This window comes from Melozone crissalis, unplaced genomic scaffold, assembly GCF_028551555.1.
Source record: "Melozone crissalis strain CALT ecotype California unplaced genomic scaffold, PUWL_Pcris_2 ptg000042l_1, whole genome shotgun sequence".
Taxonomy (NCBI): Eukaryota; Metazoa; Chordata; class Aves; order Passeriformes; family Passerellidae; genus Melozone; species Melozone crissalis.
This window is the reverse complement of record NW_026535820.1, coordinates 15,952,195-15,970,163: the sequence shown is the minus strand read 5'-3', so window position 1 is coordinate 15,970,163 and position 17,969 is coordinate 15,952,195. Positions and strand designations below refer to the sequence as shown.

The 17,969-nt window shown below is 46.7% G+C and overlaps 1 protein-coding gene across 1 annotated transcript in view; it reads right to left on the bottom strand.

Moving 5' to 3' along the window:
* The window catches only part of KCTD1 (potassium channel tetramerization domain containing 1), a 67,911-nt gene extending 64,249 nt beyond the window's left edge, over window positions 1–3,662 (bottom strand). Inside the window, exon 1 of the mRNA XM_054284801.1 lies at window positions 3,495–3,662. Coding sequence (XP_054140776.1) covers window positions 3,495–3,560 — 66 coding nt within the window. The 5' untranslated portion in view covers window positions 3,561–3,662. The remainder of the gene's footprint in view (window positions 1–3,494) is intronic.
* Between the last annotated feature and the right edge of the window lie 14,307 nt (window positions 3,663–17,969).

The following is a 17,969-nucleotide window of genomic DNA, read 5'->3' as shown; positions in this document are numbered from 1 at the left end:
TTTAGCTCCGGCGCTCAAACACCCGAGAGGAAAGTGCTTTTGGAGGGGATGGGGGGCAGGCACCAGCACGCGCTGGCACACGGCACAGGGGGCTCTGCAAGGCACACATCAAGGCACAGCTCAGCAGCGTTTTCCACAACACCGTTTTACCTTAACCAAACACATCTAATGAATTTGGGCTCATTCCACGGCTAAGCTGCACCTAAACCCGTTTAATTGTGCTCTTACTGTATATTTCGCCACTATGGTAACTAAGGCAAGTAAAGCCAATTTGCCTTAAAAAAAAAAAAGGATCACTGCCAGGAAACAGAGCTATTTTAAATAAACAAATACAAGATGAATGCAATTGCCATATTAACCCTCTTGTTAACTTCTGAAGTTTAAAATTACACCCTCATTACTAGTGTGTAATTGAGTATTCTCCCGGCTGTTTCTTGCATTTGAGGTTATTCAAATAGTTCATTAGCACATCAAGAACACCACACACACTAATGATACCTGATGCCCCTATCTACTGTTCTGGCCCGATTCGACATCTTCCGCAAAAAGAGAAATAAAAGAGCGGGGAAAGAACTAAAAAGGAAGAAAAGTGGAGCCCATAGGGCTGAGCTGTCAGTGCTGCCACTGAGGGGGAGCACGGCAGCACCCAGGCACCAGTCAAGTCCAACACCCAGGCACACAGTGAGTGGCCACTGGACCAGTGGCAGGGCATGAAGAGACTGCGGAGGGCAAGTAAGTTGGATAACTCACGTCTGGGCTCTCTGGGTGCCTGAAGAGTGAGCGTGACCCAAGAGCCACCCCAGTGCTGGCAGTGTGCCTGAGTGCCCAGCCTTGGGGCAAGAAAGGAGGGGGGCAGTGCAGACTATGTGGGGCAGGGTGAGGGGCTGCCACTTTTTTTCTCTTTTTTTTTTTTCCTTTTTCTTTTTCCGGTTACCTGTGTGGGGGTAACAATAGCAGGTGAAACTACTGTGGGTGAGGTGGTGCTTCTGTGCCCGTTTGCTTCGGGGAGGAGGTGAGGCAAGGGGTCGTGTTTCACTGAGACCACCACCACGGCGGGTGCAGCGGCATCCAGGGGCTCGGCGGGGCGGCGGCAGAGTCTTTTTGGGGAGGCAGAGGGCCCACAGGCATCGCCGCCGGCCGCAGCCCCTGCCGGGAACACGGCCTCGTAGAGCGCCCGCTTGGCCGGGGCCACTGCGGCCGCTTCTGCTTTCACCGGCGCAGCGTCCCCGTCTTTGGGCAGCACGTAGGGGTTGGCAGCGGGCGGCCGCGGCCGAGGCCCACCATTGAGGGCGGCAGGGGTGTAGCAGCCCCCGCCAGCGGGGTGGTGGAGGAGGTGGTGGTGGTGGGGAGGGGGGTGGTGGTGCTGGGTTGGCTGCAGTCCTCCCAGCTTGGTGCCAATGCCAGCGATACTGTTGAGGGTGGCAATGGAGACGGCACCAATGCAGTGGTTGGTGTAGGTCTTGGAGAGCTTGGCCGCCTTGGAGAGCATCTGCATGCGGGTACCCAGGAGGTTCTTCCCGATGGCCTTGTTCTCGTACCAGGTGATGTCCCCCTCGCTGCAGTGGTCCCGCGGGCGCTGGAAGAAGGCCTTGCAGAGAGGGTTGCGCTTGGAGAGGTACTTGACAAAGCTGGCATAGGGGCAGAACTCTGTGCCAGTCTCATACATGCGAGGCAGGTTCTCCTCGTCGCTGCTCTCCGCCCGCTTCTTGCTCCAGGAGGACGAGCGCGACTTGTGGTAGGGCCCCAGCGCCTTGAAGTAGACGAACTTGCGTCCGTCCTCATCCACGGCCAGCCCAAACGAGTCCTCCTCCAGCTCCCGCTGGTTCTCCCGGCCGCGGGTGCAGAAGTACATGCAGGTCTCAAACCAGACCTTGTTGAGGAGCCCGAAGGGGCTCTGGGTGCTGAAGACGCTGCACGTGTAGAGCTTGCGGAGGTCGGCGCGGGTGATGGCCTGCTTCTGCACCACTGGCCCGGCGCCCTGCTCCTCCAGCTTGCGGATGACAGCGGCCAGGGTGAGGTTGGCGGCGCGCAGCTCGGGGTCCTTGGTGAGGTCGAGGGTGCGGCAGTAGGGCGGCTCGTTGAGGTAGCGGTTGAGGGAGCTGCGGATGCTGATGAGGGAGGACTTGGAGTAGAGCTGCCCGCTCTTGGAGCGCGCCTCGGCGTAGAAGGAGCGCAGGACCCGGCAGAGCGCCCCCTTGTCCATGGTCTCGAAGTCGGGGCTCTGCGCCTTCTCGCTCAGGTACTCGCGGAAGATGCGCACGGCGTAGCGGGTGGCCAGCCGCGTGTTTTCGCTCAGCCGCGCCCGCTCCGGCCGCTGCAGCAGCAGGGCCGCCTCCAGCTCCGCGTCCTCCGCCGCCCCCCCGGGGCCGCCGCCGCCGCCGCCCCCCGGGGCAGCCGCCGCGGCGCCCCCCGGGGCAGCCCCGACGCCGCTGCTGCCGCCGCCCGGCGTACGGCCCGGGGCGGGCGGCAGCGGCTCCGTCTCCTCCTCGCCGTCCCACTCCAGACCCATCTCCTCTTCCTCCTCCTCCTCGTCCAGCAGCAGCCCCCCATCGGCTCCGTCCTCCTCCTCCTCGTCCCCCGTTATCTGCACCTCCTGGATCTCATCCTCCTCCTCGCCCTCCTCCTCCTCGCCGGCGCTGCAGTAGCGGTGCGGGCGGGGGGCGACGCCGCGGCCGGACGGCCGGTCCCCCGCATTGTTCCCGCCGCCTCCGCCGCGTCCGCCGCCCCCTCCGCCGCCGCCGCTCCACTCTCCGCCGCCGCCGCCGCTGCCAGGCATTCTCGCCATATTGCCGTCTCCCTGCCAGTCCTCGGGCAGGGCGCATGCGCTATATTGGACCGCAGCGCTGGAGCGCTTTTGTGTTTTAATGACCTTCAGCTACCGGGAGGCAAAGCCGGGCTCTTAAAGGGGCCGCGCTCCCACTGGCGGCGGCGGGGAAGGGGCGGGAGAGGCTGGCATGGATGGGGAGGAGGCTGAGTCGCGCTGAGGGGGTACCGCGGGGAAGGGAGCGCTACTTACCGCGCCCGCCGCTCACCTCGGGTCCGTCCCGTCGAGCAACGCTGACGGGCGCCGGGAGCGGGGGGGACCCGCCGGGCAGGTGCGCCCCGGCCCGGAGGCTCCCCCGCCACCCCCGGCGCCCGTCCCACCTCCCCATCCCCGAAACAGAAAGCACTCCGCCTGTGGAGCGGCTCTTTCGGTAGGGACGGACCGCCACCGAGCTGCTACGACGCCTCGCACCTCCTCATTCCACAGTAACTTAAACACAGACCAAAAAGGAAAAAAAAAAAAAAAAAAAAGAAACCCCGCAAAGCGAAGAAAAGAAAAATCAAACAAAAACCCAAACGAAACCCAAACCCCCCCACAGAAAAGGCTCGGGCTGTGCCTGTCCGCAGCACGGCTCAGACCTCGATAGGATGCTGCCGGGGAGCGGGCGGAGGAGCCGGCCCCGTTCCCCGCCTGCCGCGCTGCCGCGACATCGCTGCCGCCGACCTCGCACCTTTAATCGGGCGCCCGGATTTCGGTCCAGGGGCTCGGGAGGAGACGGGCGCTCGGGGCATTGCATCCGTGCGGTTTGCAGTCCGCCCGGGAACAGCCAGTCGGTGGCCGCGGCGCTCGCTTGGCTGGCGGGAGCCCCGGCGAGGCTGGCTGCGGAGAGGGAGCAATGAGGGCTCGGGGGCTGACGGGCGCTCCGGGCCGCCCTCCTGCTCGCCGGGGCTGCAGACCTCAGGGCAGCCGGAGGGGCCTCGGCCCCCCCCGTGCCGCCGCTGCCTCCCACCGCGCCCGCCGCGCTCTTCCTCCGCTACCCTCCTCCGAGACGGAGCAAAACCCGAGGGGGCTCCCGCCACCGCGCCGGGGCGCGGAGCCGCCGGACCCAGCACCACCCGACACTTCGCGGGTGTTTTCGCAGAGGGCAGCCCCGGAGCGGCGCAGCGCAGGCGGGGGGCGCGGAGCCCCGCTCAGCCCTGCCCCCGCCGCCCGCGCCCCCCGCCCGGCTGTGCCCCGGGAAGGCGGCTGCTGCACGCGCCTTCCTCACCCTCCCTGCTCGGGAAGGGACCGGGCCGGGCTGGGCTCGGGCAGGAACCAGGGCATGAGCCTGCCGCAGGGAGAGGGAGCCTGTCCCACTCGGGACGAGGGGGGTCCCCGCTGGTAGCCCCCCGACTCTCCAAAGCAAAGGACCCCACAGAACTCCCCGTGCTATTTAACCGGGCCATTTCTTTTATTCGGTACGATGAAATAAATATTCATTGCGACTGCTGGCTACACCTGAAATTATAGCCCTAATTGCAGAGCTGTTGGCATGAGTTACCACATTTGCTGCTTACTCATCCGTAGGAATCGCTCAGCGCCGGGCCCCGGCCGCGGTGTTTCCCTCGGGAGGGCCCGGTGCCCGCCGGTGCCGGGCGGTGCCGAGCTCCGTGTCCGCTCCCCCGGGGCAGGGACCGACGGCCACGGACGGGGCGGCCCCGACAGCCCCAGCTCCCGCCGTCCGGGAAAACGTGGGATGCCAAAGAAGGGATGTGCAAATTGTTGAGCAAATTAGGCCAATTCGAAATAAATAAGCGTTGCGGGAAGAGAGCCTGCCACTCCCGGGAAATAATTGAAAGAAAGCCGGCACTGTTATATTGATGTAAGCCTGGAGTAATTACACGGAGGTCAAAGTTGTTGCACGCACTACAGAAGTTGTGCTCACTCTGTTGTTTGAGAGCGGATTATGTTCCCTCTCAGGTCGATGGCACATATATAAAATTCTGCGTTTTTTTCCCTATGCACGTAAGAGGATATAAATAAGGATGTTTTTTTCCCTTTCCTTGTCATACTCTATCTGTAACCTAATCCTGAAACAAAGTCTCAAAGACCGTCCCATGAGATGGACCAAATGCTGAAACAGATAGCTAAAACAAACAGTACCTTGTTGTGGTTAAAAGCTAAATTCCCCAGACAAGCTCCTTTTAGGAGCTATTACAACCCACCCTAGAAGACAGAGAACTGCAGGGTTTGCAGCATAAACTTTTTTTACAGACATGATTTTTCTTTATTGTTTCTGGAAATGCTAAAAATTATGTGATCGGCATTGACCTTTGATTTTGTTTTACGATCGTGGAAGAAACTTTTTTTTTAAAGACCTTTTTAGAGGCATATGAGTGCAAAAGGTAATTGATTTTTTTTTTTTTTAAACTTTAAAAAAGATGAACACGAGGTTGACAGCTTCTGTACTTGGATGTTCATTTAATCACCATTTTCTGATTGCGGGAGGTGAACTGTGTTGACAGACTTGCAGATGAATATGCAGCCCAGTATACGAATACTAAGTATAAAGGACATAAAGAACTTGCAGTGAGGTTGGAGGGGAAAAATGTATACGGAGCATCCGTATTACACACATCAACTGGAAGCACCTCAGCAGCCAGGGGGAATTTAGAGAGTAGCAAGTGAGGTGCTCACAGTGCTGCAGGTGCCCGTAACTGGGAAGACACATGCATAAGTTATATACCTGTATAATCTATATGCAAATAGGTAAGTTAATCATATACATATATGTTAACTTACCTATCTATGTTCCTAAAAATAGCATTTAGCCTAGTCAGTTGTATTTCAGAAGTTTAAATCCTATTGTTCAAGCTCTCCAGTTAGATAAGGTAATCGAACTGCATTCCAAAACTGACAGAGTTGCACAAGGTTGTCTAATGTGAGCTGGCACATAACATTAAACTTACATCCACTCCACCCTCCACGTCACTAATCAGAGGTTTATCCTGCTGAGAGCTCCGTGCAGGCACAGACAGCATTCTGCATTCTCCCCTAGGACTCAAGGTTTGAGGCTGATTATCAAATAGGTCCTGTCCGCACTTGGAGAATACATTTTATTACTGCTGTCAGTAAAGAAGATGTGATACCCACGGAACTCTAATCATGGACTGGCCTCACCATGGATTATCCTTACGAGGACTTGGAGATCAGTTCATCTACCACGGAATGAGCATGCCAGTTTAAAAACCAAAACAACCTCCTCCATGAGTCAGTTGGTTCATAATAAAGGTAGCGCTTGTTACCACATTAGCAAATAGTTTCAGGTCTTTCTTCACTTCTTTTTTAAGCTGCTCTTGCCCCTGGGCTCGCCCCTGGCAAGCAGAGAGCTTGCTAGAGCAGTGTTCTTTGACAATCGGCTATTGTGCTAAAGCTTTCCACAGCCCAATTCTCCTTCAGACTAACAAAACCTTCTTCTCCCGTAGCCTCTGTAAGTGGTTATTTCGTTACAGCCACCTAAACCTTCATGCTTCGGTGAGCCTTGGTAGGTGTTTCATCATGAGGCTTCACGAGGAACTAAACTGGAATACCCCAAAAGCCAACAAGCAAAGAACAACCATCGGGTCCGTTTGCTTCTTAGGATCCTGTCTAGGCATCTAGAAAAGTTTATTTAAAAAACACTGCTTAAGACAAGCTTGTGGGTTAACCCTAATGCTGGCCACCAGGCATTTTTTAAAGAAAATAACTTTTTCTCCACATACACTTTTACTGTTAAATACAATAAACATTTTTAAATGTCGTAATACGTTTTCTAAACACAAGATGTTTTCACTGTAGGGGCAGGCTATGTGGAAATTGGTATGAGAAATCCATATTGACACTACAGAACTAGAAGGCAAATAACACTTGGGACTCTTGGAAAATTCACTTAGGGAAAAAGCATGTCCTAGAAATCTTTCTCCCACCCAGAAACATGCAGTTTTGAGATAAGCTTTTTTAGCATTTCAGAACTGTCACTTCAAATGCTAATTCTGTTTTTATTTTACTCTTTTATTTTTGTATATGATATTTCTAGTTGTTTCATTACTTCTTCATACTAGGGACAGCTATAGCTAACATGTAGTGTGCTATAACAGATTTTAAATCTCCTTTATTTAATTTTTTTCTTTTATTTTTTTTTAGCATCTCCCATCTGCGTGGCAATGAAACAGCTTCATATAACTCAACAAAGGAGACAGTGATTTAGTAAAGTGAGGATGTATCCATCAGCACTAAGTTGCAGCTGTTCTTAATGGATTTTAAAATACAAAAGCTATTTCACCTCTTGGATTGTCATATTATGAAATGTTAGTAGTAGTTGCACATATCAAAGCACCAGCTAGCAGCCAAACCTTATGAAAGGTGAAGGCAGCATCAAGCCAGCCCCCTTGTGAAGCTCCCCAATGCCAATTGAAAGCCTATTTCCCCAGTACACTTCTATTTTATTTTTTTCCCCCTGCAGGTATTTGCCGTTACTCACGGCTTTTTTTTGTTTGTTTTTTTTTTTTTTATCCTTTTACAAAAGCAATATTTCTGCTACTGAGACCTCGATTTGTTTCCCAATTGCTTTATTTTCAAAATAAACCAGAGAAAACCCAAGCCATCATCTTTGCAAGAAAGCACACATTCAGTGCTTGGCAAACTAAAAGGCAAGACTTTGCAAATCACCTTTATTTTCAGTGTCAAGCAGCTGGAGCACTTTTGCTTCCAAAAATATGGAAGAGCTATGTTGTCAGACAGCTTGGAGAGAGGCAGGTAATAAATTGCATTGTGCTGCATAAAGGTTTTAAAGGTCTTTTAAAATGTGCTGGAGGTAAGTTGCCAGGAGATATATTAATGCTTTTATTTAGCTGTATTTCAGTTTGTGTTTGTCTTTGCTTCTCTGGTGTTGAGGCACTTGAAACAAATTGGCTGGTCTGTGTGACACAGTGGTAGCTGGTTAAAGTTGCTGTAGTGGTTGTCTGATCATTTCTGTGAACTACTGACACCAAGCAACCTGGTGTGTTAGTGGCACAAAGTTTGCTCTCCATGGAGGCAGAAAAAGCTCTTTCTACCCAGGCTGATAACTGGTTAGTTTTTATTCCTTCTCAACCGAGTCCATACATTCTACATGAAGGTGAGGGAAATTTAGAAGGACATAGCCAGTAACTCAAGAAAGGGAGCTCCAAAGAGAGGGATCCCTGTGAAACCACAAAGCTTATGGGTGTTGTAGGTCTAAGTACAAGTTTTTACTTCATACAGTGTTTTAAGTACTATGTAATAGAGCATAACTTTATGCTGTATTGGATATGGGGAAACAATACATAAAATGGGGGAGTAATACAATAAACTTAACAACACACTACAACAATATGGAGTTCTAGAAATCCTATTTTCTGATCATAATCTTCCAGTAAAAGTTTATTTTGGACTATGAGTTCCGGCTGGAAGTCACACTGGGCTGGATGAGGTCTACAAATGCAGGGAGGGACAACTCGTTATATGATAACAAGGTCTGGCTAAGAAAACTCCTTAAACATTGCTTTAAGAAAAAAGGGGGAAAAAGCCCGAATCCAAACAAGAATGTAATAACATGAGACTCTGAAAAAGTGCACTTTCCCACTTGTTTCTGTCCCATATGGATTTTATCTTGGTTGCTTTCACCATCCCCATTGCATGACCCAAAGCTTCTGTGTTGCCATGAGGTGTGCTGAACACTGATTCCTGCACAGGACCAGAGGTAGAGCTTTATACCCCATGCAACTTATTCATACCAGGCTTTTCTCAGAGCATGGGGTCCCCAAGGGACAGGACAACAGCTGGCCTAGAGCCCAGCATGGAAAAGGGAATCTTCTTTTGACCGTCAACTAGTGGCTTTAAAGCCTCTTTATGGAATGAATTCACTGTCAATATACTTTTGTTTTGATTTAGTGACTGAAATAAACTGATTATTCCCCTTTTCCACCAGTATTATGTCTGTGTCATCATGAATTTGAAAATTCCCTTTCAGGTATTTATGTAGCAAAAACCCCAGTACCAATGGTCTGTCTTCTTGGATTTTCTCTTCTCAATTGAGTTATCTCAGCTGGGTTGACACAACCCCAATTTAAGCAACTTTAGAATTGTGTGAGTTCAAAGGAAGCCCACAGAGGGTGTATACACACTGTTAAACAGTGCCAGAGCCCTGCTCAGGCTGTCACCCAGACCCACCTTTCCACTGCTGTTGAATTTTAAGTTACACTAACTTGTAAAGCAGCATTCGAGTAGAAGGGAATAAATTCATAGGTCATTTGAAAGAAGAGTGCTGGGATAAAAAAAGTATTGCAATGTTTACTGCCAGACCCTAGCACCTCCTTTATCAGCATGGTTTAATTCATACCAAGAAAAAAATGGTAGAATATTTAAAAATAAGGGAAGTCCTTTATGCAAAACCACTTGCATTAATTAAATGTTCCCACTGTATCTATCTTCAAATGAAACTGGGGGAAAAGCCTCAGGATACTGTCAGGACTTTCAGTTGAGGTTTAAAGCCAGAGGCCATAAAGGACCTTTCAGGTCTCTTTGCAGTTTGCACCTGCATTTTGCTGCATTTTAAGTTATAGAGAGTAAAGCCTGGAAAAATAGAAAACCCGAAATGATTCAGAGAAAGCAAAAAGAAAATTGATAAAGTTTAGTGAAAAGACTGGATGTATTGGATATATCTCTCTTTTTACAGCATCAGGTAATAAAATAGATGAAAAATACCTTCTAGTATCTGGTAAGCATCAGTATTTTGTAAGAGTCTGGCATTAAAAACACCCCAACAAACCACTTCTGCAACTGCTGAGAATCCTTAACTGCAGAGCTTTTTTGTCCTGCCCTGAATTGTACTGTGCTTTGAATAGCCTTGTTTTTTTCTATCTATGAAAGGTTAAGCTGGGCATGAACCAAAGTTTTCTTATTTGAAGATCAAGGCTAAAACTCAATTTCTTTTTACAGAACAAAAGGTATCATCAAATAAATTAAAATAATCTAAAAAATCCTAGAGCCAAGACTTTGCACATTCATGAATTATACAACTACAAGCAGGTAGTTATTTGCTAGTAAAGACTCTGCTTTTAGTAGAAATGAGTATTGTTAAAATAAGCAAGAGAAAAATTACAAGCTCTTCCTTTGCCTTGGACAAAACAAGGTCACATTTGCAATTTGCAGTGCTTGATCTCTCCCTTAGCAATCTTGGCAAAGGTTTATCGAGTTATTCTGAGTAATTTCCTTCAAGTTATGAGTGTGTCACTTGGTCTGTTACGGACCTGTTCCTTCAGTTTACTCTGCTGTTTACCTGTGAATTGTCACACTTGTTCTTGCAGATCAGTGTCAAAAGAGAGAAAAAAAAATAAAGCAGTGTTTAAAATCAAAGCTTCAGCGTGGAAGGATATAAAGTGTGAAATCCAGACCCATTGCTTTCATTCTGGCTTTAGTGATCATAGAAACCTGCTGTAGGGCAAGACTAATCTGCCAGAAAATTATTATTGAGCCCTGGTAACTCAGATATATGTGCAGACTTGAAAACGTTGTTCTTTGTGCCAACTCCAGGTCCTACAAGAACCTCACACGGTATCCTACACCTGGCTCAGAAATACGCTGGAAAGAGGAGGAAGTTTGTTAATTCCCAAGCAGCTGTGAACAATTTAATCTCTTTGCAAACAGCCCAGCATCCTATTCCAATTGAGAGTTTCTTGGGGGATGGAGAGTTGGAAGAGCTGGTGAGAGATAATAGGGTCTTTCTTTCAAGGCCATTCCTATGGACTTGGCCTCAACAGTAGCATCTTGATGGCAGGGTTGCCAAATCTCAGAGCCTCATGATACTTGGTTGGAGTTTCCTTTTCAATATGCTGGAACTGAGAGGTTTGAAATTAGTCTTTGGCAGACAACTTTGAAAGCTTGAATTACTTCTCTGTAAATACTTGGAAATCAGGAGGCGAGCCACAGTTTTGCAATTTTAGAAAGAAGAAATCCCTGTGATTTTAGGATATGATTAAGATTTTATTCTGAACGCTGGTGGTTGGAACTCCTGGGATTTCCGAGATAAAATTGCCTTGAGAACTGAGCTGCTAACTTGAATTGGTTTTCTGGACAAGTCTCTAAATTACTAACTTTTTTGCCTTACATAATTTCTTCATCAAAAAATCACCATCCAAATCCTACACACAAGCCAGTTTTGCTACCTCTTTGGCAATATGTGTAGAAGAGTCAGAGAATCACAAAGAACTACTTCAAGAAGTTCATATCCAGATTTCTTTGAGTTCTCAGAACCACAAACTTTTTTTTGTTCTGATTATCAGAAGGTCTCTGCACTCAAAAATGGTTGTATAGGTATTTAAGCCAGCTGTACTTTTAAATAGGCTTGCACCTGATACGGTTTCCATGGGAGCTGCTTGGTCCTTAGCCATTTGCAAACATGGCTGCTTATGTAGATAATTAAATTAGAGTTAGTGAACACAGTGTTCTTCTGAACAGCTGACCTTCGCTCATTCTGGCACACAGTAGTAGAGTGAAGGGAAATACATTCTTTCTATGGTTTACATTTTCTGTACCACTTTTTTCTTTCCCTTAAGACTAGCTAGATATGACTTTCTGGATACTTTACCAAAATCTCCTACTATTTCAGCAGTTATCCTTGGATCGTTCCGCACAACTCCAGATGGAGCATTTAATCAACTTAGTTCCTCTGTTTTCACTGGAGTTCCCAAATTTTCAACCTTTTCTTTTGTCCAGCAAGATATCTTGGGCTTGGCTTACACTAAAATGTTTCATAATATTCTCTAAGAACTAGTTTTATTCAATCCGAAAGTAGTGGAGTTTAAGTACTTAGGAATGCCAGTCATATCTAAAGTGTAGAGGCAGAATTCTAGGAGCTTTGTTTGTAAAGCTAAATGGATCAAAGTACCTGGAACAATTTTAATTTTTGGGGGGCAGGCACTGTATTTCAAAGGAAGTTGTAGATTAATTTTGTTAACCCATTGCTTCAAATGAGTTTGTCAGATCCCATATAGAGAGGGACAGGATTTTGGCTACTGAATTCCAGTTTGGCCACTAGTGCCTGGGCTAATTAGGGATGGGTAGGGAGAACCCCACATGCAGCTGAATAAACTAGAAAACTCCTGATGTCCTACTGAGGTCAGCAGCACTGATTAGCATCCACAGACAGGAAATCTGTTTGAACCTGACTGCTTTGATCACATCCAAATCATACAGGAAAAGGATTCTGAAGCTATATCATGCCAGAAGCTCATGGTGGGATGCTCATGGGCCAGCCTGTCCACCCAGGACTTGTATAATCATTCCCACTTACTGGGGTTGCTGAAATTCTGTTGTATGGAGGATACAAACCCAGAGGCCTTTTGGCTGCTCAGCAGACCTAGTCCAACCCTTGCAGGGGTCTCTGTCTGCCTGGCTCTTAAGCTCTGTGAAGTCCAAGAAGCCTGGTACTACTCTAGGAAGTCATGTTGAGAATTCCAGCTCCCTGCAGTAGTACCAGACACACACAGAAGGTACAAACTACCTCCACATTGGGGAATTTTGCCGGATCTTAATTTCTTTATACTTTCTGTCCATGAACTCTGAGCTTTCATGAAGCTTCTCCCTAGTACCATGGACAAATGCCACTACCTCCCTTCTCTGGGCTGCTGAAAAGCCCACCTGAGGTAAAGGCTGCTGAATTCTGGTTTTGTTCATGCTCTCTGAAGGACTGCTCCATCTCTTAAGCTTTCCCTAGGGCTGGGTGACTGTTTCAAAACAACAAATATACATAAGTCCAATACTTTTTCAGTATTTTTGGCTAAATTAGTGGAGTAGTATCTGAAAGCTTATAGTGTGTTATCTGCTGGTCAACAGAAAAATTCTGATATTAAGAAATAAGAAAAGTTTTCACCATTTAAAAGGTTCAGAAATGTAAAGCAACATTTTCCAGCATAATTTGAATGTAAGTGGTATTTGTATTAGGCAAGATTCCTCAATACTACAGACTACACAATACTACAGACTACACAATACATCAGTAATAATACATTTTAAATTAAAAGTGGCAAATATTGGCCCTACAATACCAGTTTCTCAAAGTCCTACGCATAAATGATTACTTTAATAGACAATAGGCAAGCTATCACTTGCCCATATGAAAATTTATCCTTCACTTTAACCTCAGAGAGAGGATTTTTCCTCTCAATTTCTTCTGCTTTGCAGAAAGGACATGAAACAAACAGGAAATGTTGTGAATGTTCTACAACTTCAGCTGGAATAAAAAAAAATAAACCAAAGGAACAAACCACTTCAGCTGAAAACCGACTAATATAAATAAGAAAACAATCAAAAACAGTTAATAAAACTTCTGGCTTTGATGACACAATTGTTTTACACAGTGCTAAAAGAGTGTATCTCTCAAGTGTGTGTAAAATGTTGCCAAATCACAGAATAGTATGCAGAAATGGGCAGAGATTTAATTGTATTGGCATAACCAGTTTGAAGACACTTGGCTGGATAATGAAGACCAAACCTTTATCATGTGGAAATTACCTATTTCTTATAAAGCACCTATTACCTAATCCTGCAAAGTACTTCAAGAAACACTCCAAAAGCAAGAAAAGAGAATCTAAGACCACTGGTTGCACCTGTCTCTTTGCATCCAGCCATGAAGAACATCCTTCTGTTCTGGGCTGACACTGCCTGGGTTGACTCTGTTGAATCTGCCAACAGAATAAGGCTTAGCAAATAGACTGGGGAAAGGAGAATTCTGTCTCAGCTGTTTGCAGTCATCTGAGAGCTTCTGGTGATCCATGCCACTCTGTTTGTGCTTGCTGCAAAATGCATACACCTTGGGGGAAAATATTAGTAATCTGGGCACAAGAGCTAAAAACTTTCCGGTAGAATAATCTGAATCACAGATTTGGCTTGGTTTCCTGATGGAAGAAATAGAAAGTCCCCTTGCTCTGTGAAATCAACCATCATTCAACTAACTATTATATTTTTAAAGGACATTCTCAGTAAACTGCAAGGATGCCAAGACTGCTGTTATGCCCTAATGATATATGTGAGACCTTAATGCGGATACAGAGCTCAGAGTCATGAAGATTTTCTTAGGAGAGAGCAAGAACTCTAGAAAATCTACCACCACATTAGCAAAATTAGCAATGTTGAGGGGAACTCTTCTTGGACTCATGACAATCAGTCTGACCCATTATAACTTAAAAGTCATAACAGAGAGAAGTAAAATTTCACCATGGACATTCCTCTTGAGTAAAGACTTCCCCCCTGCCAAAAAAAAAGCCCCAACCAAACCCCACAGAAATCCAGACCAAACAGATGGCTCTTTACTCCATTAGCATTCTGTCTTGGTCCTTTTGAACCACTGCCACTGCTGTATCAGAGAACATTTGATACTGGGATATCAGGGCTGGGCTGGGTGAACCAAGATGGAACAACAATGAACAACAGGAAAAGGTGGGGAGCTGGAGCTGTATCACAAAAGGACATTAAATAGTGCTGAAATTACTCCCGTTCAGGTTGTGCTTTTCTCTAACAATCCCTGTGTGCCCCCTAAGTTTGTTGGCATTTAGCCAAACCCTTAGAGCCCTAAGGCCATCCTATTATCAATCAGTCTGCATTTCTCCAAAATCTTGCTGAGAGGAGCATTTAACAGAGGAAGATGTGGTCTGGTTGCCTGCAGTTCTCCCCATCAGCAGACCCAGTGGATAGAAAGAGTCACTGTAGCAGCATTCCTGTAGCCCTGATCCATTTATGTCCCTTTGGCACATGCAGGCATATTCATGAGCTCTATATCCAAAAGAGGTGAATTATTCTCAGCAGCACAACTAAATTTGAATTCTTGTCCTAGTAAAGGGCAGGAGTGGACAAGGCTCAGGGAAAGAGCATATTTGACACAGAAAAGGGAGGGGACAGATATAATAGAGGCATAAAAGGATGCTGCAGAACCAGATTTCCTTCATCCCACAGCTGGCAAGAGGTGGGATTTGCCTCTTTTCCATCCCAGCAGTGACCCTGCCTTGGTGAAGGCAGCAGCAGGAGCAAGTTTCATTTTCTAGGGCTCTAGCACAGATGACACAGACTTGGAACCAGAGCTGATGTGCTCCTCAAGGCAATCTGCTGCCCTCAGCAGCTGCTGTGTTGTTAGAGCCTTGGGTCAGCTCTGTTCAAAACCTCCAGCAACCTCCTCTCAAGACAAACTCCTGCAGTCACAGGTGAAGCCTAAGTAAATTTGCTGTGCCTGCAGAGAGGATTTCTCCTGGGACACCTGATAAGGACTCCAAACAGTGGTTCCAAGCTGCACATATCTTGCAGTTACCTTCATTAGATAGGACCACTTTGCCCCAAAGGTGGCTGAAAGTGAACAAAAATTCTGTTTTAAGGCACACCAAGGGTTCTCTCATTTGTCATATTTACAACTCTCAAAGGGGTACAAAATGTAATAGTTTCTCTTTGTTCACTCCAGTTGAAAGAAACTAGAAATTTAATTTTGATGCCACTGTCAACAGTCCAGTCTTGAGCTGGTAAATCTGGCTGACAATTATCCTTGACCTGAGACTTTTCTTTCTTACTCTTCTAAGATAAACTCCTCAGTTTTTCCCCTCTTCCTTGTGCATCACACCCAGGTGACTGAAATGCTACACATCAGTCCCAGCTTGGACAATGCTTCCCCTCCTCATTCATCCTCCGCTCTCTCCAAATCATGTCATGCTTTCTCCCATGCCCTTTCCCTCACCACCTGTTCTTCCTTTGGGAATGAGCAGAATCACATACCCATCTGCCTTAACTGCTTCCTGTGTTTCTGCTAGGAGAGACTGGAAAGATGAAAGACAGGGAAAAGTGGTGCAGAAAATACACTGAACTGATAGTTGAAGCTACACTGAACATGCCTTCTACAATCTCCTGCTTCTGCTTTATCTCTTCTCCTTTGCAATCCTGTGGAAAATAGGAGGAAATAAAACACTGCATGGCTGTCAGCTTCAAAGCAGGAGAAAAGAAAAACCCCTTCCTCTCTGAGCTGTGATTACATCTCATGATAGATGACTTCCCACACTTCTCTGGGAGAATCCCTGGCTGCTCTCTTGTTCCTATGGGGCCACACAAACAGCTGAACAAACAGCAGTAATATCTGTGGGAAAGACAGGATGATTCTACCCCTCTTTCTCCAAGTTTCTTAATTTTTCTATAACCCTGCCTGCCTCCTCAGGAGGTTCCAGCTCCTCACTTTAGCACATGGCGCCCAGCAATTGTGATGCTCTACCAAAGGTGGCACCAAGCACTGCAGTCCTGCCAGGACTGCTGTCCCTAGCCATGTGTGGGGGAATTTCTCTGCTTTCAGCCACGTGTTCTTGCTGATGTTTGGGTAAAACAGTGCCCAGCTCTTGCTAATCTCTGGTATTCATGACGACATGATGTTCCAAAACAAAGCATGAAGAAAGAGATGAAACCTGGATTATTTCTTAAACAGTGTGTTTGGGAGTAGCCACTTAACTTCTGTGTTTGAGTTTTCAGGCTGCAATAATTTTCAAGTCCTGTTCTACCTTTCCCTTCTCTTCCTGCCTTATCCGTTTATCCTCCACTTCAAACATAAAGGCTAAGTATTCTTCATCCCAAACATAAAGGATGATTGTTCTTCCCCTTTTAAATCCAGGAATCTCTTTAATCCTGGATGTGAGACAATGGGAAACATACTAGGAGGTGAGAGGAGAGGCTTGGCAACACAAGAGAGAATGCACTAAACCAGTTATTTATTTTCCAATCATTAAACTCCACACCCCAGAGTTACTGGTCTTTGTGGCAGCCTGGTCAAATAGAAAAAGACACAGAAGGGCAGAGGAGAAAGGTCCTATGTTTCCAAACTGATGCATGGACAAGGTGCCAAATGATTGCATTTCATTCATTTGCCACAAACTGGGTTAGCTTTGAGCTTGAAGGAGAGAGAATAGCAGGTTTTTAAGTACTGCTTCTGGGTCTGGCATCAACATTTCTGTTGCCATAATGAGTCAGACATCAGAGGCAATACACATGAAAGGATGCAGGCCAATGCCTAGGCAAACAGAAGTGGGAAAGCAGAACTGAAAAATAAGTGCACTCGTCAGGGAAGAAGGACTCCATCCTCACAAAACTTCTGAAATTATATTCTCAATTTCCTTTACTTCATCAAATAAATTCACTTTAAAATAAACCCACTGCCACCACCAACACAAAAACGCCTCTAGGATTCTGGGCAAAGTTAATCTGCCAGAGGCAGAGTTTGTTCTGTTAATGGCCATTTGCCATGTACCAATGCCACAGTCCCCAAATGCTCTTGCACATTTCCCATCAGGCAAGCACACACACGATTAAGAACATTTGAGCAGTCATCCTTAGAACTGTGAAAAACATTAATCCTTAAATGAAGGGAAATCAGTCTTCTGAGCCACAGAAACCATGGCCTCAGATGCTCCTTCCCTTTGCCTTTAGCGAGGGCTCCTGCAGGGTTGCTGGATGATAAGGGGTAGATAACTGGCTCTGGCAACAGACTGTGGGTGGGAAGGGCATTGATTGAAAACATTTCAAGCTCTGATCTGCACCCTTTCTTAGGGGCTTCACTGGGAACTCAGAGCAGTCCAGAGACACATATTTGGCGCTTTTCAGCTGTCAAGTAACTTCCTCAATTGCTCTCTTAGGCCTCACATTTCCATTGTCATTTTTATCTCCTTTCTTTTTCAGACCATCCCTTCTTCCCTGACTCCTCCTTCAACTTGTATCATCATTACCTAGAGAGTTGATATGAGTTGCTTGGTGCTCTTCTTTACTATTCCTGCACTATTCCTTCTCCAACACTTTATCAAACATAAGTGTCATAAAGAAAATATTTATTCCAAGAAGTTCTAGTGATCTGCTAATCAACTAGTACAAAATATCAACTACAGAACTCTAGAAGATCTCCCATGTCCCTTCCTGTCCTCTCTTACTAGGCTTCCTTTACTATATCAGGACTTGTCTGTTGACAGTTTTAATAACGTGACTGATTAATGGGGAAGTTTTCGTTTTATTTTGCCCAACAATTGTACTGATAGACTCATCACTGTTAGCACAGTTGCACTGATGTGAAGATACAAGTGGGCATCACCTCCTTGATCTTGGGTTAGATGACAGAAAGTGCTTTCCATCTTGGGAATCAGAGCTGCAAAATTTTGTCTTGCAA